The sequence below is a fragment of the Oncorhynchus clarkii genome, chromosome 12 (assembly GCF_045791955.1).
Source record: "Oncorhynchus clarkii lewisi isolate Uvic-CL-2024 chromosome 12, UVic_Ocla_1.0, whole genome shotgun sequence".
NCBI classification, from domain to species: Eukaryota; Metazoa; Chordata; class Actinopteri; order Salmoniformes; family Salmonidae; genus Oncorhynchus; species Oncorhynchus clarkii.
The window spans coordinates 90,651,804-90,677,318 of record NC_092158.1 but is presented as its reverse complement, the minus strand read 5'-3'; the positions used below and the strand labels follow the sequence as shown (position 1 = coordinate 90,677,318).

General features: G+C 42.5%; 2 protein-coding genes across 6 annotated transcripts in view; one reads left to right on the top strand and one right to left on the bottom strand.

Moving 5' to 3' along the window:
- Positions 1–3,539, bottom strand: part of LOC139421609 (glycogen [starch] synthase, muscle-like) — a 29,331-nt gene extending 25,792 nt beyond the window's left edge. For 3 of the 5 annotated variants that reach the window (XR_011635655.1, XR_011635656.1, XR_011635654.1), the window contains exons 1-2: positions 3,331–3,504; positions 8–126 (exon numbers count right to left, since the gene is read on the bottom strand). Coding sequence is in view for 1 of the 5 variants with exons in the window: in XM_071172668.1 (XP_071028769.1) it covers positions 8–125 (118 nt within the window). In the remaining 4 variants the exon portion in view is untranslated. Of the gene's footprint in view, positions 1–7; positions 127–3,330 lie in introns of all 5 variants that reach the window. The other 2 variants (XR_011635657.1, XM_071172668.1) reach the window with 1 other exon arrangement.
- A 3,232-nt stretch (positions 3,540–6,771) lies between these two features.
- LOC139421604 (DNA polymerase delta catalytic subunit-like) overlaps positions 6,772–25,515 on the top strand; it is a 31,052-nt gene continuing 12,308 nt past the window's right edge. Inside the window, exons 1-16 of the mRNA XM_071172659.1 lie at positions 6,772–6,851; positions 9,238–9,424; positions 9,761–9,874; positions 10,212–10,352; positions 10,670–10,795; positions 11,165–11,333; positions 12,572–12,686; positions 12,766–12,895; positions 18,865–19,031; positions 19,126–19,230; positions 19,991–20,131; positions 21,032–21,142; positions 21,299–21,490; positions 21,591–21,679; positions 21,986–22,102; positions 23,096–23,209. Coding sequence (XP_071028760.1) covers positions 9,238–9,424; positions 9,761–9,874; positions 10,212–10,352; positions 10,670–10,795; positions 11,165–11,333; positions 12,572–12,686; positions 12,766–12,895; positions 18,865–19,031; positions 19,126–19,230; positions 19,991–20,131; positions 21,032–21,142; positions 21,299–21,490; positions 21,591–21,679; positions 21,986–22,102; positions 23,096–23,209 — 2,018 coding nt within the window. The 5' untranslated portion in view covers positions 6,772–6,851. The remainder of the gene's footprint in view (positions 6,852–9,237; positions 9,425–9,760; positions 9,875–10,211; positions 10,353–10,669; positions 10,796–11,164; positions 11,334–12,571; positions 12,687–12,765; positions 12,896–18,864; positions 19,032–19,125; positions 19,231–19,990; positions 20,132–21,031; positions 21,143–21,298; positions 21,491–21,590; positions 21,680–21,985; positions 22,103–23,095; positions 23,210–25,515) is intronic.

Genomic DNA, 25,515 nt, shown 5'->3' with positions numbered 1-25,515 from the left:
GTGATACCTTTGTTGGCCACCTCCCATGCGATCTCGAAGAGGACAGCGTCCTCCAGGTCAAACTCCTCATCCCACTCCTCCAACCCCGACAGGGAGGTGATGGACAGGCTGCGAGCCAGAGGCATGCTGGGAAAGAACAACAACACACATGGTTTAGACATGTCATGAGACACACACATTGTTTTTGGAAGGAAGGGTATATTCAGCTGGCAGAGCTAAAATAGCTGAAGATGTAGTTAGACATGGGGGTCATCATTGAGGTGGAAAATAAATGGGGCTAGGTGTAGAGTCAGTGAGGTTAAGGGTTAAAGTGAATGTGTGCTCACTTTCCAGCATTTTTACATATCAGTTTATTTTATTTTACCTTTATTTAACTAGGCAAGTCAGTTAAGAACAAATTCTTATTTTCAATGACGGCCTAGGAACAGTGGTTTAACTGCCTGTTCAGGGGCAGAACGACAGATTTTGACCTTGTCAGCTCGGGGATTCGATTTTGCAACCTTCCGGTTACTAGTCCAACACTCTAACCACTAGGCCACCTGTCTCTAACCGCTAGGCCACCTGTCTCTAACCGCTAGGCCACCTGTCTCTAACCGCTAGGCCACCTGCCTCTAACCGCTAGGCCACCTGCCTCTAACCGCTAGGCCACCTGCCTCTAACCGCTAGGCCACCTGCCTCTAACCGCTAGGCCACCTGCCTCTAACCGCTAGGCCACCTGCCTCTAACCGCTAGGCCACCTGCCTCTAACCGCTAGGCCACCTGCCTCTAACCGCTAGGCCACCTGCCTCTAACCGCTAGGCCACCTGCCTCTAACCGCTAGGCCACCTGCCTCTAACCGCTAGGCCACCTGCCTCTAACCGCTAGGCCACCTGCCTCTAACCGCTAGGCCACCTGCCTCTAACCGCTAGGCCACCTGCCTCTAACCGCTAGGCCACCTGCCTCTAACCGCTAGGCCACCTGCCTCTAACCGCTAGGCCACCTGCCTCTAACCGCTAGGCCACCTGCCTCTAACCGCTAGGCCACCTGCCTCTAACCGCTAGGCCACCTGCCTCTAACCGCTAGGCCACCTGCCTCTAACCGCTAGGCCACCTGGCACCCAGATTGCTAAGACCATTGAGAGAGTGGATGGTTACAACTACCTCAGTACACTCAGCTTAGAGAGAACTGGGACGTTGTGGTCTAAATATATGTCAGTCAAAAATGATTATTTATATTTTATTTCACTTGGTCCCCACACCCCCTCAATGGTAATTTAGTCTGCTGCTCTCCCTATGGTTCCCCCCCCGACAGTCTTTACTCTGCCTCCACCCCCTCAATGGTAATTTAGTCTGCTGCTCTCCCTATGTATTTATTCATCACTGCTACAGTTGTTACTGTGTTCCTATCTATGCTGCTATAGTCTATGTGGCAGGGGATATATATATATATATATATATATATACACATATAATCACACACACACACCTCTCTCTCGTGGGACTTTTTCCACATTGCTTGCTCTTTGGGGATTTTAGGCTGGGTATCTGTAGAAGTATTTGTGTCAGCTGCTGATGTCAAAAGGGATTTATTAAATACATTTGATTGACTGAGTCACTGGTCTACTTTGCAAACTGAGAAGGCTGGATAGAAATGACGTCAGAATGGGAGAGTTGGTTTATGTTCAAATGAGATTTGTTGAGACCAGGATATCGGTTGGAGAGCAGCTGGGCAGCTGAGTGTTTGGCAATCTCCTTCACAGCCCAAAGAACTGCCAGACTGGCACACACCTTCAGTCTTTAAAAAGCCAATGAGAAGAGGCTGTTCCAACTAGCTCTTCTGTGTCTTATGGGGTTCTAGGAGTGTGCGTGAGAATGAGAGAGACCGTATGCAGTGTTGTGTGTGTGCATATGGGTGTGTGTGAGAGAGAGAGAGAATGTGATTTGTGTGGTGCGTTTGTGTGTGTGGTGCGTGTGTGTGTGTGGTGCGTGTGTGTGATCTGTTTGTGTGTGAGAGAGAGAGTGAAATATTTGTGGAAGTACAGTCATCAACTGTAATGTAAAGTAGTGGAAGACAAGAGGGGGAAGGTAGAAGAGGTGGGGGGAGGGAGAGGAAGAGAGAGAAGGTAGAAGAGGTGGAGGGAGGGAGAGGACAAGGAAGAGAGGGAAGGTAGAAGAGGTGGAGGGAGGGAGAGGACAAGGAAGAGAGGGAAGGTAGAAGAGGTGGAGGGAGGGAGAGGACAAGGAAGAGAGGGAAGGTAGAAGAGGTGGAGGGAGGGAGAGGACGAGGAAGAGAGGGAAGGTAGAAGAGGTGGAGGGAGGGAGAGGACAAGGAAGAGAGGGGTAAGGTAGAAGAGGTGGAGGGAGGAAGAGGACGAGGGGGGGTAAGGTAGAAGATGGGGAGGGAGGGAGAGGATGAGAGAGGTGCAGGTGGGCTCTGAGTAGAGCCTAGGACCAGGAAGTTACTACACTATTTTAGTGACATGTTCTGACCAGACATTCCTGTCATGCCAGAAAAATACTGAATGTGACACACACCCCTCAGCTTCTGTGAAATAGCTTGGACAACAAACGATGCTGGTGACACACAGCACCATTATGAAATATTGCAGGGTGATTTACGACACTAGTTGCAGCAACCCAAGGCTGGTTGACTGTTGGCATGCTGTGGCTCAGGCAAAACCAACTCCCATGGTTTCAGACTGTTGTTGGAAATGTAGAGACATGTCATATGGAGCAGGTCATAATACTGTAGTGTAACACACTTGTGATGATCGAGAGAATGTTCTCCCCCTTTTTTCTTCTCTCTCTCACACACATTTGATGAATGATAAAGCTGTAAAAGACAGATGAGACCTACTCAGCCAGGGCAGGCTAATATATATCATACATGATAGTCTGTCACACTGACCATGTCTGAGGCTACTTTCTCTTCCTGACTATGAATGAAGTCCATTATACATCCTAAAGAAGCCTGTAGGGCTGCCTGGGAACAGGTTGATGGCTACTAGTACTGTCCGAGGCCTCCTCTTCGCTCGTGCCGCTCAGTCACACCTCCAACACAGACACTCCAGCAGCGAACAACACACTATCATTTATAAATATGAAACACCGCTTTGTTACTAATAATGATAACAATGTAACGTGTTTACTGTCATCCGTTACATTGCAACGACACACTGTATCAGGAAAGACTGCTTGCCCAGCCAGAACACAGTGTGACTATGACAGCAAACACATCGCGATGCAGACGACGCTCTCTTAACCTCGGCAATAATACACGTCCTCATAGGCTATACGTTCCAGAAAACATGGAATTATCATCAACCCCACTGAAGTGGTGAAGGTTACTTACCCTAAACCGGTGTCGTACCAAGTTCGGTAAAGCAAGCTATGGCAGCGTTATCATCTGTTTCAATCAATCAACAAAAAAACTTGAGATAGCAGAGGGGGCGGAAGCCTCATGCGAATGCTGGAGATTCACATTGGTTTAATGCACAGTATGTCATGTTGATGGACAAAATGAAATAACGTCTGTGTGCGGATTACTGCACGTAAGGGGGCGGGGTTGTATCGGCTAAAGTACCGCCCTTTTCACATTATTCATGAGATGGTGTTCATGACCCCTTGATTTCTATGGGGTACAGGCCCCGCCCATGGGAAATGGGTCGTTTTCACAAACCAAAATGGACAATTGGTTTACTGAGTTCACTAACACGGACTCTGGTTGGTGGACTTTGTTGTCAATCGAAGGAGAGGGAATCGTGAGCAACGTGAGCAACTGGTCTGTCTTTTTTTATTTTTCAAAGAGGAGAGAAAAGGGCAAGCAAGTTATTTATAATGTTCGTTGAGTGTCAGATTGGAGTATAGCGGAAAGTACAACCGACAACGTGACTACAGAATGACATTTGGCCATGCAGCAAGCCCCGCTCTCAGTTCTTATATGCTGTGAAACCTTACCGAACTTATAGTTTTTCCTCTTGCATGTCTCTCTCTCCACACACACACACACACGTCATTGCCCACATGGGGCATGTGCCCCCTCAGATTTGCAGGTAAAGAAAAAAAAATACTAATAGCCAACTAGCAATTCTATAAAGTTGGCTTTAGCTAGCCCAGATGGGTTCCCAATCTCCCAACCTCCAAGAAGCTAGATGCTTTTAGCAACGGTAGTATTTACATACTAGCCTTGTTAGGAATTAGCTTGTAAAGCCAGAAGTTCAATTTCAATTTACTATGTAGATTGTCTGTAGGGTTGGTCCTAATGCAGTGGGGAAATTGAGATTTAAAAAAAACAGAACATAAATTAAACAGACTTTTCAAATGTCTGTCTGTTGTATACCCACTTCCTCTCCACTTACCTTACGTCATAATTAAAGTTCTGCAGGTGCGCCATACCTGCAACAAAAAAAAGTCAGAACTTGTGGGGGGACTTTTATTTTGAAATGAGGAAATCCGAAAGGAACTGACTTCGCTGAGGAACTGCATGGGTCTACAACAGACCCACGTTTGGAAAGTCTGTTTAATTATAAGTTCCACTGATGCAATCTCTATTGCACTCCACACTGCCCTTTCCCACCTGGACAAAAGGAGCACCTATGTGAGAATGCTATTCATTGACTACAGCTCAGCGTTCAACACCATAGTGCCCTCAAAGCTCATCAATAAGCTAAGAACTCTGGGACTAAACACCTCCCTTTGCAACTGGATCCTGGACTTCCTGACGGGCCGCCCCCAGGTGGTAAGGGTAGGTAACAACACATCCGCCACACTGATCCTCAACACGGGGGCCCCTCAGGGCTGCGTGCTCAGTCCCCTCCTGTACTCCCTGTTCACTCATTACTGCATGGCCAAGCACGACTCCAACACCATCATTAAGTTTGTCGGTGACACAACAGTGGTTGGCCTGATCACCGACAACGACGAGACAGCCTATAGGGAGGAGGTCAAAGACCTGACCATGTGGTGCCAGGACAACAACCTCTCCCTCAACGTGATCAAGACAAAGGAGATGATTGTGGACTACAGGAAAAAGATGACCGAGCACACCCCCATTCTCATTGACAGGGCTGCAGTGGAGCAGGTTGAGAGCTTCAAGTTCTTTGGTGTCCACATCACCAACAAACTAACATGGTCCAAGCACACCAAGACAGTCATGAAGAGGACACGACAAAACCTAATCCCCCTCAAGAGACTGAAAAGATTTGGCATGGGTCCTCAGATCCTCAAAAGGTTTTACAGCTGCACCATTGAGAGCATCCTTACTGGTTGCATCACTGCCTGGTATGGCAACTGCTCGGCCTCCGACCGCAAGGCACTACAGAGGCTAGTGCGAACGGCCCAGTACATCACTGGGGCCAAGCTTCCTGCCACCCAGAACCTCTATACCAGGCGGTGTCAGAGGAAGGCCCTACAAATTGTCAAGACTCCAACCATCCTAGTTATAGACGGTTTACTCTGCTACCACATGGCAAGTTGTATTGACGCGCCAAGTCTAGGTCCAAGAAGCTTAGAGGTTAGAAGCTTCTTAACAGCTTCTAGCCCCAAGCCATAAGACTCCTAATCAAATGTCTACCAAGACTATTTGCATTGCCTCAACTCCCCATCCTCTTTCACACGGCTGCTACTCTCTGTTGTCATCTATGCATATTTACTTTAATCCTACATGTACATATTACCTCAACTAACTGGTGGCCCCGCACGTTGACTCTGTACCGGTACCCCCCTGTATATAGTCTCGCTATTGTTGTTTTACTGCTGCTCTTTAATTACTTGTTACTTTAATTTCTTATTCTTATCTGTATTTTTTTTAACTGCATTGTTGGTTAGGGGCTCGTAAGTAAGCATTTCACTGTAAGGTCTACTACACCTGTTGTATTCGGTGAATGTGAACAATAAAATTAGATTTGATTAGATGTTTTTTCTCTCTCAAATCTCCCCTGCATAAATACCAAGCCTACAGACAATCAACAAAATAAGTTGAAATGTAATTTTATTAAACTTTTGGCTTCTGGCATATTTTTCAGTTTTTTTGCAAGCTAATTCCAAGCACTGCAATTGTGTAAATGCTAGCGTTGCTAAAGGCAGCAACCAAGAAGACATTTCGGGATATCAATCAAGTTAGAGTAGGCAAGGTTGGTTTAGAAAATCAAGTAATAGCTAAATGTATGGAATAAGACTCAAATTCCTTGAACTCTTTTACCTAGATTTGATCAGAGATGCAGAGAAGAATATTTAGTTTCTTTAAAAAAACAACCACCAGTCAGGAGGAGACAGACAGCTTAAGAGGTATGCTTAGATATGCAGAACATTTGAGGTATTCGTTTACACAGAAATAAGTATGATTATGGCTGTAGATTGCAGGAAAAAGCTGTTTGAGGTGCCCTCCAGCCATCTTCACGTACTTTGTGCACCCTCAGATTATTGCGGTGCATGATGCACCTACACACACACACACACACAAAACCCTTTAGTAACCCGTAACGATAAATACAATACAGTGAACCACATTGCTTGTTAACAATATAATAATTGGAATAAGATCTATTTCATCTATTGGTTTAGGTTATTAGCTTCATAGAGATCTCTCTTCTCTGTGATTAGACTTCAAATTGAGTGTCACCACAATGTAAACATATTGTTATGATAGCTATCTAACACAGCTCACACAGAGTTGTCAGTCTCTGAGCCACACCAAATATGGCCGCTGCTTCCACCCCTTTTTTCAGCCACGGGTTTCCGCTCTATTGACCAATCACCACGTGCGCTGTGGAAATCCTCCGCTCTTTCCGGGGGTGGAAGTTCACGAATTAAACGCACAAGTGGCGGGAGTTGTTGTCAAGTAAGATCTGATCGAAGTCACCACATTGAACAAAGGTAGCTACAACATTTTATTGCCAAGTAGCGAGAGCTAGCTAACAATGTCACATGTGTCCGATTGCCAAATACATGCGGATAATAATTAATTGGTATACCCATTTGTTTCTTTGTAACTAGCTATTTACAATTGAAACAGGGCTAGCTAGTTAGCTATAGCTAACTTGCAGGCGTGTTGTTGTTCAACGACGTTGAGAAGTTCACATTGCAGCAAATAAACACCTCAACGGCGGCTTGTAACTATTAATATTGATAGCTACTTACTAATGATGCCTGCTCCTCTTCCAAATGTGACCAGTAGTTACCAGTGTCTCAACTTCATCAGCAGATAGCTAGCTATGAGGTTGGAAAGTGATATTTGGATTCGGTTATTGTAGCTAGTTAACGTTAGCTGTTAAAGACACAGTCCTTCATTCGTGTTTCAGCCAAACGACAGCCCTGCCACTTGGTTCCTATAGTTAGTGGTGTAAAATACTTTAAACTACTTAAGTCGTTTTTTTTGGTTAGTTACTATTTATTTCTGACAACTTTTACTTTTACTCCACTACATTCCTTAAAAAATTAGCTTTTTACTCCATACATTTTCCCTGACACCCAAATGTACTCGTTACATTTAGAATGTTTAGCAGGACGGGAAAATGGTCAAATTCACGCACTTATCAAGCAATCATCCCTGGTCATCCCTACTGCCTCTGATCTGGCGGACTCACAAAACACATGCTTTATTTGTAAATAATGTCGGAGTGTTGAACTGTGCACTTGGCTATCCGTAAATTAAAAACACAAGAACACCGTGTCGTCTGGTTTTATTAATATTAGACATTTTAAATGATTTTTACGTTTGATACCAAAGTACATTTTATCAATTACATTTGCTTTTGATACTTAAGTATATTTAAACCAAATACTGACTTTTCCTCAGGTACTATTTTACTGGGTGACTCACTTTTATTTGAGTAATTTTCTTTTAAGGTATCTTTACTTTTACTCAAGTATGAAAATGTTGTACTTTCTCCACCACCGTAGTTAGTTCACAGGAATAGCCAGGGCTGGATACATGTAGATAACTTTGTAAAAATGAGGGAGCTACTGTAGCTAGCTAGGTAATACTCAACTTCATAGATGTAGCTATGAACCTAATAAGTCCCAGTCTACATGAGATCAGAGTGATAGCTAGTTTAACACATACTTTGAAGCTATAGCTACATTGTTTAAAAGACATTGTAACAACCTTATATTTTGGATTATGGTGGGGTAAGACCGTTCTACTAAACTCATGAGGCATTTCAAGAATCATTGGGCATTGAAATGAAGTGGCCTAAATATTGAATTCTATGAGGGTAGCTGGCTAGCAAGCTAACACAACAACCTTCACTGTCCACCTGACTGATGCCCAGGCAGCCACTGCGCAAGAAAGCTCACCATAGCTTCATCAGCGACAGTTGAAGTCGGAAGTTTACATACTTAGGTTGGAGTCATTAAAACTTGTTTTTCAACCACAAATTTCTTGTTAGCAAACTATAGTTTAGGCATGTTAGTTAGGACATCTACTTTGTGCATGACACAAGTAATTTTTTCCAACAATTTATACATACAGGGTATTTCACTAATAATTCACTGTATCACAAATCCAGTGGGTCAGGAGTTTACATACACTAAGATGACTGTGCCTTTAAACGGCTTGGAAAATTCCAGAAAAATGTGGTCCTGGCTTTAGAAGCTTCTGATAGGCTAATTTGCATCATTTAAGTCAATTTGAGGTTTAACTGTGGATGTATTTCAAGGCCAACCTTCAAACTCAGTGCCCCTTTGCTTGACATCATGGGAAAATCAAAAGTAATCCGCCAAGACCACAATTTCACATTCTTAAAATGAAGTGGAGATCCTAACTGACCTAAGACAGGGAATTTTTACGAGGATTATATGTCATGAATTGTGAAAAACTGAGTTTAAATGTATTTGGCTAAGGTGTATGTAAACTTCCGACTTCAACTGTATAATCAATGTGACCAGATGACAGTGAATTCTATCAATCAGAATGAAATAGGCCTGGCTATATAATACACATGCTATTTAACTAACGTTTTTATCCAAAGTGACCTACGGTTTTGGGTCAATTTTTTTTTATTGATTGCTGTAGCGGTAATCAAACCCACGACCTGATGGTGCCAGCGCCATGCTCTACCAGCTGAACCAGTTGTAGCCTATTTGGTTGAATAGAATACACTGGAATTACTTTAATTTTCCAGAAGGAACTTAAGTTGTTGCAAATCAGATAAGATAAATATATAGTTTTAAATATATAAACAACATTCACACGTGACAGATACAAATGCTTACAAGGTGTGTAAAGTACTAATCGTTGGTTCATTGATGTCTCCTGTAGATGGATGCTAAAAGGCGGAATAGCGGTCCGCCGAGGGGCGGGGCGTCCCAGGCCAAGCGTGGTAAAACTGGCGGGGATTGGGAAGACAGCCCGTCGATCTTCGAGGAGGAACTCGCCCTGTTCGAAGAAGCCGATATGGAGGCGGAGGAGAGGGAAGGACAGGCGGGGCATGACGTCATCCCTGTTGGTGAGAGGATGAGAGGAGAGCGCATGGTGATGTGCATTGTGCAGGCTTTAGTCTTACCAGGGATTCCTATTGTCTGGAATGACTGGAATGTTTAGGATTTCTGCCATTTAACCAGCCTGAAATCCAGAACCTGTTTAAAACGTCATTCCACTCCATGTAGGCCAACTACATGTTTAGCATGACAAGGAGTGGAATAACTCAACGCACTGGTACCCAGGCTACCATTTGATGCTGGTGGTGGAGAGTTTAATTCATTTTTCACCAACCTGCCTCTTTAACATCACACTGACTGACCAATCTCCTGTCTTCTGCATGTGACCCTTGACCCGGTTGCAGGTGAGCTGTTCTCTACTGACCTCAACCCCCGATGGCGTCGGCCACAGGCCGCCCCTCTTAACCCGGACTCTGACACCCTGGTCTTCCAACAGATTGACCTCGACTACTATTTAGGTAAGCTATGTCACTGAAATGTTTAGGGTTTCTGCCCTTCGACTAGCCTGGAATCCAGAACCTGTTTGAAACCATCATTCCACTACATGTTGGCCTACATGGAGTGGAATGTTGCAATTAAGCTCAGGGATGAGGCTGGAGAAATGTAACCACTGTCAAGATCATAGATGGATATATGAAGGCAATGCCTGACAGTCCATGGGACCAACAGGTTAGTTTTAGTTGGAGCATATTTAGGCTGCCATGGACTTTTAAAGGCCATTTTTCTGTCACGTTTTAAGGCAGGAGTGCGAGTCATGACACCGACCTAAACTGTTTGTGATGGTCTGTTCAACAGGGGCTGCTGTGGCTGGCATGCCAGGTCAGTCTCAGGGGAATGTACCAATAATCCGCATGTTTGGGGTGACTGGCAGCGGGAACAGTGTGTGCTGCCACGTGCACGGCTTTGCCCCCTATTTCTACATCCCTGCCCCCAATGGTGAGTTTTCTCTGAAAATGAGCAATATAGTGATACGCAACATTACTCTACATATCAGACCTATTAGTGTGAGCTAAGCATGGCATGACCGTGTGGGATACGTGTTTTCTAGGCATCACAGTAGTAATGTCGTGGTCACTTTAAGAAGCAGAAGACTACATTATTATTTAGGACTAAATCTGAGGGCCAACCACAAATGACATGAAAATAATGACTTTAATTTTGTCCACCGAGTCGGTGGAATGGAGTAACAATATCAAATTCATCCACCCCTTTTTCTCTCTCACTTTCCCCCTCCCTTCCTCTCTCTGTCTCAGGGTTCACCAGTGATCACTTGAGTGAGTTCAAAAGGGAGCTTAACTCTGCTGTGCTGAAGGACATGCGCTACAACAAGGACAACATGTCGGTCACTGTGCTGGCGGTGGACATCACACACAAAGAAAGTATGTATAGTGTCCCTGTCTGGTCTAGTGGTGGCACTGCAATAAGCTAGTAGTGGGACTGCTGACTCCTGGATACACTCAGGGTGCATTCCACTAGTCATTTGAGGCAAAGGAAAGTTCAGATGGGTAACATGGACATGTTTTGGACAGGTAGCAAAGAAAAGAGCGTTTTAATTGGTTGAATGAACGAAGTAAAGACGCTCTATCAGTCCTTACCTCCTTTTACCCAGGATGCAGAGGAGTATCCTGTGTGTTAACAGTTGAACTGTTGTTTTTGGTTGTGTGTGTGTGTGTGTGGTAGCTTGTAGTGCTGTGGTGTTGACTAGGCTGACAAGGTAGTTGATAACTTCCTCCCCATCTCTTCTCCAGGTATGTATGGTTACCATGGGAAACGGATTGCGGACTTCCTGCGCATCACCATGGCAATGCCTCGTCTGATTGCCCCGGCGAAGAGGCTCCTGGAGCAGGGATTTAAGTTTGGACCTTTCCCCATTCAGAGCTTCTCTTCCTACGAGGCTAACATCGACTTTGAGATCAGGTGTGTGTGTGTGTGTGTGTGTGTGTGTGTGTGTGTGTGAGAGAGAAGTAAAAAAAGAAGCAGTCCTGGTTTTCCCTTGATATTTTAACCCAGTTCATTCCCTAAACTGCCGGGTCTCTCTTACCCGCCCCCCCCCGTACTGCCTCAACGAGCTGCAACACTCTGACAGTCTCATAAATACAGTTCATATATGCTTTCGAAAAAAATGATCACTTGGTTGTGTTTATGACGGTCATGAGTAACATTAGAATACAGAATGTATTTAATTTCAAAGAACACATTATCATTGTCATTAGTTTATGTTACTGTAGGTCATCTGTTGCAGCGTGGTCACGTGTGGAGGCCATGAAACAGGGTTTATAACATTTTATTTTGAAATAGTGTTCATCTTTTAATTTTGAGAGGTAATTCACAATGGTAAGTGTGTTGGACACCTCCGAATGTGCTCTTTCTGAGACTGTATAGAAATCAACACGTGTTACCTGTGTGTGACTCCAGGAGGATTTGAAAAAGTCACTTTTTGGCGCTCAGTGAAACAAAATGGCGCGTCCACCTGAAATGGCTTCTAACACTATAATGAAATGGACTTATTTAGGATGAGTCTAGGAAGTAGTGGAGCAGGACTTTAAAAAGGAGATTAACATGTTTTATTGATATGCAGACAAAATGACTTCCCCAGTGTTAAACTATATAAACCAATTATTTAGACCTTTTTGGGAGAAATGTATTTTCAACCAAATTCACACAGTAAGCAGTTGTTTTTCATGAGAATGAACAAATTCATTTGTACAGATGTTGTTAAATGAGGTCCGCTGTGTCCCGTGGTGCTATAGGTTTATGTTGTTAAATGAGGTCCGCTGTGTCCCGTGGTGCTATAGGTTTATGTTGTTAAATGAGGTCCGCTGTGTCCCGTGGTGCTATAGGTTTATGTTGTTAAATGAGGTCCACTGTGTCCCGTGGCGCTATAGGTTTATGTTGTTAAATGAGGTCTGCTGTGTCCCGTGGTACTATAAGTTTATGTTGTTAAATGAGGTCCGCTGTGTCCCATGGTGCTATAGGTTTATGTTGTTAAATGAGGTCTGCTGTGTCCCATGGTGCTATAGGTTTATGTTGTTAAATGAGGTCCGCTGTGTCCCGTGGTGCTATAGGTTTATGTTGTTAAATGAGGTCCGCTGTGTCCCGTGGTGCTATAGGTTTATGTTGTTAAATGAGGTCCGCTGTGTCCCGTGGTGCTATAGGTTTATGGTGGACAGCGATGTGGTGGGTTGCTGCTGGATTGAGCTGCCCAAAGGGAAGTACCGGGTGAGGGAGGAGAGGATGTTGGGGGAGACGGACGCTCACAACCCAGGCAAGGTAAGAGAATGGAGACCTCTGGGCCTTTACACACCCAAGGGGTGTTCCAGATTTACAATACCTCCCTCCTCTCTCCTAGGTGTCTCTGTGTCAGTATGAGGTTGATGTGGGATGGACCCAGCTGATCAGTCACCCAGCAGAGGGAGAGTACCAGAGGATCGCTCCTCTCAGGGTTCTCAGCTTTGACATTGAGTGTGCTGGAAGAAAAGGTTTGTGCTCTGTACTGCATTGCACTATATTATGCTGTATTGTACTGATTGGGTGTCTGTGGACTGGAGAGACTGTGTTTACTGGCTTGTCCTCTGGCTCCTGTCAGCAGAGCCATGTATTTAGAGAGTTGGGACATTGAGGTTTCTGCATTATAATGCATTTACATAACACTACAACATTCTATGACACCATGTTAACTCTTCATTTACATGACACTACAACATTCTATGACAGCCATGTTAGCTCTTCATTTACATGACACTACAACATTATATGACAGCCATGTTAACTCTTCATTTACATGACACTACAACATTCTATGACAGCCATGTTAACTCTTCATTTACATGACACTACAACATTCTATGACAGCCATGTTAACTCTTCATTTACATGACACTACAACATTCTATGACAGCCATGTTAACTCTTCATTTACATGACACTACAACATTCTATGACAGCCATGTTAACTCTTCATTTACATGACACTACGACATTCTATGACAGCCATGTTAACTCTTCATTTAAATGACACTACAACATTCTATGACCGCCATGTTAACTCTTCATTTACATGACACTACAACATTCTATGACAGCCATGTTAACTCTTCATTTAAATGACACTACAACATTCTATAATAGCCATGTTAACTCTTCATTTAAATGACACTACATGACACTACAACATTCTATGACAGCCATGTTAACTCTTCATTTACATGACACTACAACATTCTATGACAGCCGTGTTAACTCTTCATTTACATGACACTACAACATTCTATGACAGCCATGTTAACTCTTCATTTACATGACACTACAACATTCTATGACAGCCATGTTAACTCTTCATTTACATGACACTACAACATTCTATGACAGCCATGTTAACTCTTCATTTACATGACACTACAACATTCTATGACAGCCGTGTTAACTCTTCATTTACATGACACTACAACATTCTATGACAGCCATGTTAACTCTTCATTTACATGACACTACAACATTCTATGACAGCCATGTTAACTCTTCATTTACATGACACTACAACATTCTATGACAGCCATGTTAACTCTTCATTTACATGACACTACAACATTCTATGACAGCCATGTTAACTATTCATTTACATAACACTACAACATTCTATGACACCCATGTTAACTATTCATTTACATAACACTACAACATTCTATGACAGCCATGTTAACTCTTCATTTACATGACACTACAACATTCTATGACAGCCATGTTAACTCTTCATTTACATGACACTACATAACACTACAACATTCTATGACAGCCATGTTAACTCTTCATTTACATGACACTACGACATTCTATGACAGCCATGTTAACTCTTCATTTAAATGACACTACAACATTCTATGACCGCCATGTTAACTCTTCATTTACATGACACTACAACATTCTATGACAGCCATGTTAACTCTTCATTTACATGACACTACAACATTCTATGACAGCCATGTTAACTCTTCATTTACATGACACTACAACATTCTATGAAAGCCATGTTAACTCTTCATTTACATGACACTACAACATTCTATGACAGCCATGTTAACTCTTCATTTACATGATACTACAACATTCTATGACAGCCGTGTTAACTCTTCATTTACATGACACTACAACATTCTATGACAGCCATGTTAACTCTTCATTTACATGACACTACAACATTCTATGACAGCCATGTTAACTCTTCATTTACATGACACTACAACATTCTATGACAGCCGTGTTAACTCTTCATTTACATGACACTACAACATTCCATGACAGCCATGTTAACTCTTCATTTACATGACACTACAACATTCTATGACAGCCATGTTAACTATTCATTTAAATGACACTACAACATTCTATGATAGCCATGTTAACTCTTCATTTAAATGACACTACATGACACTACAACATTCTATGACAGCCATGTTAACTCTTCATTTACATGACACTACAACATTCTATGACAGCCGTGTTAACTCTTCATTTACATGACACTACAACATTCTATGACAGCCATGTTAACTCTTCATTTACAGGACACTACAACATTCTATGACAGCCGTGTTAACTCTTCATTTACATGACACTACAACATTCTATGACAGCCATGTTAACTCTTCATTTACATGACACTACAACATTCTATGACAGCCATGTTAACTCTTCATTTACATGACACTACAACATTCTATGACAGCCATGTTAACTCTTCATTTACATGACACTACAACATTCTATGACAGCCGTGTTAACTCTTCATTTACAGGACACTACAACATTCTATGACAGCCGTGTTAACTCTTCATTTACATGACACTACAACATTCTATGACAGCCATGTTAACTCTTCATTTACATGACACTACAACATTCTATGACAGCCATGTTAACTCTTCATTTACATGACACTACAACATTCTATGACAGCCATGTTAACTCTTCATTTACATGACACTACAACATTCTATGACAGCCGTGTTAACTCTTCATTTACATGACACTACATGACACTACAACATTCTATGACAGCCATGTTAACTCTTCATTTACATGACACTACATGACACTACAACATTCTATGACAGCCATGTTAACTCTTCATTTACATGACACTACAACATTCTATGACAGCCATGTTAACTCTTCATTTACATGACACTACAACATTCTATGACAGCCATGTTAACTATTCATTTACATAACACTACAACATTCTATGACAGCCATGTTAACTATTCATTTACATAACACTACAACATTCTATGACAGCCATGTTAACTCTTCATTTACATGACACTACAACATTCTATGACAGCCATGTTAACTCTTCATTTACATGACACTACATAACACTACAACATTCTATGACAGCCATGTTAACTCTTCATTTACATGACACTACAACATTCTATGACAGCCGTGTTAACTCTTCATTTACATGACACTACAACATTCTATGACAGCCGTGTTAACTCCTCATTTACATGACACTACATAACACTACAACATTCTATGACAGCCATGTTAACTCTTCATTTACATGACACTGCAACATTATATGACAGCCATGTTAACTATTCATTTACATAACACTACAACATTCTATGACAGCCATGTTAACTATTCATTTACATGACACTACAACATTCTATGACAGCCATGTTAACTCTTCATTTACATGACACTACAACATTCTATGACAGCCATGTTAACTATTCATTTACATGACACTACAACATTCTATGACAGCCATGTTAACTCTTCATTTACATAACACTACAACATTCTATGACAGCCGTGTTAACTCTTCATTTACATGACACTACAACATTCTATGACAGCCATGTTAACTATTCATTTACATAACACTACAACATTCTATGACAGCCGTGTTAACTCTTCATTTACATGACACTACAACATTCTATGACAGCCATGTTAACTCTTCATTTACATGACACTACAACATTCTATGACAGCCATGTTAACTCTTCATTTACATGACACTACATAACACTACAACATTCTATGACAGCCATGTTAACTCTTCATTTACATGACACTACAACATTCTATGACAGCCATGTTAACTCTTCATTTACATGACACTACATAACACTACAACATTCTATGACAGCCATGTTAACTCTTCATTTACATGACACTACAACATTCTATGACAGCCATGTTAACTCTTCATTTACATAACACTACAACATTCTATGACAGCCATGTTAACTATTCATTTACATGACACTACAACATTCTATGACAGCCATGTTAACTCTTCATTTACATGACACTACAACATTCTATGACAGCCATGTTAACTATTCATTTACATGACACTACAACATTCTATGACAGCCATGTTAACTCTTCATTTACATAACACTACAACATTCTATGACAGCTGTGTTAACTCTTCATTTACATGACACTACAACATTCTATGACAGCCATGTTAACTATTCATTTACATAACACTACAACATTCTATGACAGCCGTGTTAACTCTTCATTTACATGACACTACAACATTCTATGACAGCCATGTTAACTCTTCATTTACATGACACTACAACATTCTATGACAGCCATGTTAACTCTTCATTTACATGACACTACATAACACTACAACATTCTATGACAGCCATGTTAACTCTTCATTTACATGACACTACAACATTCTATGACAGCCATGTTAACTCTTCATTTACATGACACTACACAACACTACAACATTCTATGACAGCCATGTTAACTCTTCATTTACATGACACTACAACATTCTATGACAGCCATGTTAACTCTTCATTTACATGACACTACATAACACTACAACATTCTATGACAGCCATGTTAACTATTCATTTACATGACACTACAACATTCTATGACAGCCGTGTTAACTCTTCATTTAAATGACACTACAACATTCTATGACAGCCATGTTAACTATTCATTTACATGACACTACAACATTCTATGACAGCCATGTTAACTCTTCATTTACATGACACTACATAACACTACAACATTCTATGACAGCCATGTTAACTCTTCATTTACATGACACTACAACATTCTATGACAGCCATGTTAACTCTTCATTTACATGACACTACATAACACTACAACATTCTATGACAGCCATGTTAACTATTCATTTACATGACACTACAACATTCTATGACAGCCATGTTAACTCTTCATTTACATGACACTACAACATTCTATGACAGCCATGTTAACTCTTCATTTACATGACACTACATAACACTACAACATTCTATGACAGCCATGTTAACTCTTCATTTACATGACACTACAACATTCTATGACAGCCATGTTAACTCTTCATTTACATGACACTACATAACACTACAACATTCTATGACAGCCATGTTAACTCTTCATTTACATGACACTACAACATTCTATGACAGCCATGTTAACTCTTCATTTACATGACACTACATAACACTACAACATTCTATGACAGCCATGTTAACTATTCATTTACATGACACTACAACATTCTATGACAGCTGTGTTAACTCTTCATTTAAATGACACTACAACATTCTATGACAGCCATGTTAACTATTCATTTACATGACACTACAACATTCTATGACAGCCATGTTAACTCTTCATTTACATGACACTACATAACACTACAACATTCTATGACAGCCATGTTAACTCTTCATTTACATGACACTACAACATTCTATGACAGCCATGTTAACTCTTCATTTACATGACACTACAACATTCTATGACAGCCATGTTAACTCTTCATTTACATGACACTACATAACACTACAACATTCTATGACAGCCATGTTAACTATTCATTTACATGACACTACAACATTCTATGACAGCCATGTTAACTCTTCATTTACATGGCACTACAACATTCTATGACAGCCATGTTAACTCTTCATTTACATGACACTACAACATTCTATGACAGCCATGTTAACTCTTCATTTACATGACACTACAGCATTCTATGACAGCCGTGTTAACTCTTCATTTACATGACACTACAACATTCTATGACAGCCATGTTAACTCTTCATTTACATGACACTACAACATTCTATGACAGCCATGTTAACTCTTCATTTACATGACACTACAACATTCTATGACAGCCATGTTAACTCTTCATTTACATGACACTACAACATTCTATGACAGCCGTGTTAACTCTTCATTTACATGACACTACAACATTCTATGACAGCCATGTTAACTCTTCATTTACATGACACTACAACATCCTATGACAGCCATGTTAGCTACATGACATGAGGAGAATTGACACTGTTCTATGTAACTGAATGTCTAGGATCAGAACAGTATTCACTATTCTAAAGGTTGGCCCAACTCTCTTGTCTTCTTCTAGGGATTTTTCCCGAGGCAGAGAAAGACCCAGTGATCCAGATAGCCTCCATGGTGCAGCGACAGGGAGAGAAGGAACCTTTCATCCGCACCGTCTTCACCCTCCAGTCCTGCTCCAGCATCGTGGGCTCCCAGGTCCTGTGCTTCACTAAAGAGAGCCAGTTACTACAGGTAAAACACACTTGTGGGGAGTTGAGCTTGGCTGCTTTAAGACCAACAGCAGTGGAGGTTCCCCCCTGATTGGCTCTTTGTATTCCCCCTGCAGAGCTGGGCTGAGTTTGTGAGGACAGTGGATGCAGACATCATCACTGGGTACAACATCCAGAACTTTGACCTTCCCTACCTGCTGAACAGAGCAGCTACCCTGAAGGTCAGTACAGACAGACTGGCCATGGTTCTATGGAAACTTCTAGAATCAGAACATCCAGATTCTAAGTCTAACCTGCCAGATCAATGTCTGTTGATGCAGTATTTGTTGTATATTGCCTTGTTGTATGTGGACATGTCAGTCTAACTACTGGAGCTGTACCTGCCTGTCAGTCTAACTACTGGAGCTGTACCTGCCTGTCAGTCTAACTACTGGAGCTGGACCTGCCTGTCAGTCTAACTACTGGAGCTGTACCTGCTTGTCAGTAACTACTGGAGCTGTACCTGCCTGTCAGTCTTAACTACTGGAGCTGTACCTGCCTGTCAGTCTAACTACTGGAGCTGTACCTGCCTGTCAGTCTAACTACTGGAGCTGTACCTGCCTGTCAGTCTAACTACTGGAGCTGTACCTGCCTGTCAGTCTAACTACTGGAGCTGTACCTGCCTGTCAGTCTAACTACTGGAGCTGTACCTGCCTGTCAGTCTAACTACTGGAGCTGTACCTGCCTGTCAGTCTAACTACTGGAGCTGTACCTGCCTGTCAGTCTAACTACTGGAGCTGTACCTGTGCTCTGCCTCTGTGCTTCTGCCACTGTGTCTCTGTGCTTCTGCCACTGTGTCTCTGTGCTTCTGCCTCTGTGTCTCTGTGCTTCTGCCTCTGTGTCTGTTGCTCTTTGGGGTTTTAGGCTGGGTGTCTGTGAAGCACTCTGTGGTTTTATAAAAGTGCGTTCTAAAATGTATTTGATTGATATGTCTGATTCCAGGTCAAGCTGTTCCCCTACCTGGGCAGAGTACTGGGCATCAAGTCAGTCCTGAGAGACTCCAGTTTCCAGAGCAAACAGATGGGCCGCAGAGAGAACAAGATCCTCAACATGGAGGGACGAGTTCAGTTTGACCTGCTCCAGGTAACTGGCCCGCCCTGGACCATAGTTAGAGGACTCATCATGGAATCATGTTTTGTCTGACTGACCCTGGACCATAGTTAGACTCATAGTGGATTCATGTTTTGTCTGACTGACCCTGGACCATAGTTAGAGGACTCATCATGGATTCATGTTTTGTCTGACTGATCCTGGACCATAGTTAGACTCATAGTGGATTCATGTTTTGTCTGACTGACCCTGGACCATAGTTAGAGGACTCATCATGGATTCATGTTTTGTCTGACTGACCCTGGACCATAGTTAGACTCATCATGGATTCATGTTTTGTCTGACTGATCCTGGACCATAGTTAGACTCATCATGGATACATGTTTTGTCTGACTGACCCTGGACCATAGTTAGAGGACTCATCGTGGATTCATGTTTTTGCGTGGACATTGCCATTGAGAGCTTCCACCATCTTAAAGCAGTCAACTGGGTGGGGATTCCTATGGACAGACTCCATAATGGAATACATACAAAGATGAGGTCTGTAACTCTATGCCCCTGGACCTGTCCATGTGGGTTCTTCAGGTGCTGCTGAGGGACTACAGACTGTTCTGTTGTTCTAAGGGTTCTGTTCTGACAGACTGTTCCGACTGTTCCAAATGTTCTGTCTGACTGACTGGATCTGTCCATGTGGGTCCTTCAGGTGCTGCTGAGGGACTACAGACTGTTCTGTTGTTCTAAGGGTTCTGTTCTGACAGACTGTTCCGACTGTTCCAAGTGTTCTGTCTGACTGACTGGATCTGTCCATGTGGGTCCTTCAGGTGCTGCTGAGGGACTACAGACTGTTCTGTTGTTCTAAGGGTTCTGTTCTGACTACAGACTGTTCCAAGTGTTCTGTCTGACTGACTGGATCTGTCCATGTGGGTCCTTCAGGTGCTGCTGAGGGACTACAAACTGCGCTCGTACACACTCAACGCCGTCAGCTTCCACTTCCTGCAAGAACAGAAGGAGGATGTTCAGCATTCTATCATCACAGATCTGCAGGTACATCTCTCTGCTCTCTCTGCTCTCTCTCTCCTCTCTCTGCTCACTTTCTGTCAAGTGGAGGCCTATTAGTACCTATTAGGACTTTCCCCCAGATACTGACAGCGTCTCATTCATGTTTCCTCTCTTTCCCTCCCTGTCGTCCTTCTATCCCAGAATGGTAATGAGCAGACCCGGAGGCGCCTGGCGGTGTACTGCCTGAAGGATGCCTACCTGCCCCTGCGTCTGCTGCAGAAGCTGATGTGTGTGATCAACTACATGGAGATGGCCAGAGTCACCGGGGTTCCCCTCACCTACCTGCTCTCCAGAGGCCAGCAGATCAAAGTGGTGTCCCAGCTACTGCGGCAGGTGAGACACACACTCTATCTCTCTATACACATTCCTAGAACACACGTTCTCACCTAAATGTTTGGGACCGAGAAAATGATGTAGTCTGTGTGTGTGTTAGGCAATGAAACAGGGGCTGGTCATGCCAGTGGTGAAGCCGGAGGGAGGTGAAGACTACACTGGAGCTACAGTCATTGAGCCAGAGAAAGGGTGAGTAACACTGCTCTGTGTTTTAGGGTGAGTAACACTGCTCTGTGTTTTAGGGTGTGTTCTGGCATGGTTTTTACTTGTGATTTTAGCTTGATAGTTTTGTGTATTAATGTAATCTAATATTGATTTTATTTGTATTTGACAGTTCAACAAATATACACACAGTACATACATGCTGTCAGCGATAACACAGTAAAGTCAATGACTTATTTCCATTGTGGTCCCTTTATGTATTTCACTGTCTATGACTGCTATGTGGGTAAAAACATCAAGTTGAAGTAATCTCTCTCTCTCTGGGTTCTCCAGATACTACAGCGTCCCCATCGCCACCCTGGATTTCTCCTCTCTGTATCCCTCCATCATGATGGCCCACAACCTCTGTTACACCACCCTGCTTCAGAAGGGCTCAGCGGAGAAGCTGGGGTGAGAGAGTCACTGTTGTTGTCCCACTAACCAGGGCTCACCAACCCTGTTCCTGGAGAGATACCCTCCTGTAGGTTTTAACTCCAACTCTGTTCCTGGAGAGATACCCTCCTGTAGGTTTTAACTCCAACTCTTTTCCTGGAGAGATACCCTCCTGTAGGTGTTCACTCCAACCCTGTTCCTGGAGAGATACCCTCCTGTAGGTTTTAACTCCAACCCTGTTCCTGGAGAGCTACCCTCCTGTAGGTTTTAACTCCAACCCTGTTCCTGGAGAGATACCCTCCTTTAGGTTTTAACTCCAACTCTGTTCCTGGAGAGATACCCTCCTGTAGGTTTTAACTCCAACTCTGTTCCTGGAGAGCTACCCTCCTGTAGGTTTTAACTCCAACTCTGTTCCTGGAGAGATACCCTCCTTTAGGTTTTAACTCCAACTCTGTTCCTGGAGAGATACCCTCCTGTAGGTTTTAACTCCAACTCTGTTCCTGGAGAGATACCCTCCTGTAGGTGTTCACTCCAACCCTGTTCCTGGAGAGATACCCTCCTGTAGGTGTTCACTCCAACCCTGTTCCTGGAGAGATACCCTCCTGTAGGTTTTTAACTCCAACCCTGTTCCTAGAGAGCTACCCTCCTGTAGGTTTTAACTCCAACCCTGTTCCTAGAGAGCGACCCTCCTGTAGGTTTTCAACTCCAACCCTGTTCCTGAAGAGCTACCCTCCTGTAGGTTTTCATTCCAACCCTGTTCCTGAAGAGCGACCCTCCTGTAGGTTTTCATTCCAAGCCTGTTCCTGAAGAGCGAACCTCCTGTAGGTTTTCATTCCAACCCTGTTCCTGGAGAGCTACCCTCCTGTAGGTTTTCATTCCAACCCTAATCTAGCTACGGCAGGGCTCTGCAACAGGTGGCTGTGAAAACGTCAGCCAGTTTTGTATGACTGCATCCTTGATTGGTCGACCTAGGTTGATTTTGTAAGTGACATGGGTGTCTTCTCTCCTTAGTCTGACCCCAGAGGACTTCATCAAGACTCCCACAGGAGACCTGTTTGTTAAGAGCTCGGTGAGGAAGGGACTTCTGCCTGATATCCTGGAGGACCTGCTCTCTGCCAGGAAGAAGTAAGCACTGACCTGACCTGACCTGGAGTCAGCTGAAACGAGGGTCTATGCACCTCCTAGGTTTCTCAATCTGATCTAGGATCAGTAACACTGCTATAGAGTATATGAGGGCTGTCTTTATGCATACTATTCCTCTTATAATTTTGGGTTTGTTTGCTTCTTTGTGTTTCCTGTGTTGATTGAACTGTTTCTGTGTGTAACTTATTGTGTAATTGCTTGCTGGGTTTGAGATGCAGGGCTCCCTTGCCAAATAGACTTGTTTCTCTATGGGACTCCCTGCTTAGATAAAGGTTACATCAATATAATGGCCAAAAGATGGCCTGGGGATGACAGGTGGTTCTTGTATATTTCTGACATTTTAAGTGTGCTCTTAACCCATTTCACTCACACAAAAGTGAATTCAACTCTTGTGCCGTCAAATGACCAAAGCTGAGTTGTGTATGAACCAATTCATCCTGGACAAAAGTCAGTCCATGCAGACCTTAACAAACAGGGAATGAACCGTGCTTAACAAACAGGGAATGAACCGTGCTTAACAAACAGGGAATGAACAGTGCTTAACAAACAGTGAATGAACAGTGCTTAACAAACAGTGAATGAACCGTGCTTAACAAACAGTGAATGAACCGTGCTTAACAAACAGTGAATGAACCGTGCTTAACAAACAGTGAATGAACCGTGCTTAACAAACAGTGAACGAACCGTGCTTAACAAACAGTGAATGAACCGTGCTTAACAAACAGTGAATGAACCGTGCTTAACAAACAGTGAACAGACCGTGCTTAACAAACAGTGAACGAACCGTGCTTAACAAACAGTGAATGAACCGTGCTTAACAAACAGTGAATGAACAGTGCTTAACAAACAGTGAATAGACAGTGCTTAACAAACAGTGAATGAACCGTGCTTAACAAACAGTGAATGAACCGTGCTTAACAAACAGTGAATGAACCGTGCTTAACAAACAGTGAACAGACCGTGCTTAACAAACAGTGAACGAACCGTGCTTAACAAACAGGGAATGAACAGTGCTTAACAAACAGGGAATGAACAGTGCTTAACAAACAGTGAATAGACAGTGCTTAACAAACAGTGAATGAACAGTGCTTAACAAACAGTGAATGAACAGTGCTTAACAAACAGGGAATGAACAGTGCTTAACAAACAGTGAATGAACAGTGCTTAACAAACAGGGAATGAACAGTGCTTAACAAACAGGGAATGAACAGTGCTTAACAAACAGGGAATGAACCGTGCTTAACAAACAGTGAATGAACAGTGCTTAACAAACAGGGAATAGACAGTGCTTAACAAACAGGGAATGAACAGTGCTTAACAAACAGTGCTTAACAAACAGTGAATGAACAGTGCTTAACAAACAGGGAATGAACAGTGCTTAACAAACAGTGCTTAACAAACAGTGCTTAACAAACAGTGAATGAACAGTGCTTAACAAACAGTGCTTAACAAACAGTGCTTAACAAACAGTGAATGAACAGTGCTTAACAAACAGGGAATGAACAGTGCTTAACAAACAGTGCTTAACAAACAGGGAATGAACAGTGCTTAACAAACAGGGAATGAACAGTGCTTAACAAACAGGGAATGAACAGTGCTTAACAAACAGGGAATGAACAGTGCTTAACACACAGTGCTTAACAAACAGGGAATGAACAGTGCTTAACAAACAGTGAATGAACAGTGCTTAACAAACAGGGAATGAACAGTGCTTAACAAACAGTGAATGAACAGTGCTTAACAAACAGGGAATGAACAGTGCTTAACAAACAGGGAATGAACAGTGCTTAACAAACAGTGAATGAACAGTGCTTAACAAACAGGGAATGAACAGTGCTTAACAAACAGTGCTTAACAAACAGGGAATGAACAGTGCTTAACAAACAGTGAATGAACAGTGCTTAACAAACAGTGAATGAACAGTGCTTAACAAACAGTACTTAACAAACAGGGAATGAACAGTGCTTAACAAACAGTGCTTAACAAACAGGGAGTGAACAGTGCTTAACAAACAGTGAATAGACAGTGCTTAACAAACAGGGAATGAACAGTGCTTAACAAACAGTGAATAGACCGTGCTTAACAAACAGGGAATGAACAGGTGCTTAACAAACAGTGAATGAACAGTGCTTAACAAACAGGGAATGAACAGTGCTTAACAAACAGTGAATAGACCGTGCTTAACAAACAGAGAATGAACAGTGCTTAACAAACAGTGCTTAACAAACAGGGAATGAACAGTGCTTAACAAACAGTGAATAGACCGTGCTTAACAAACAGGGAATGAA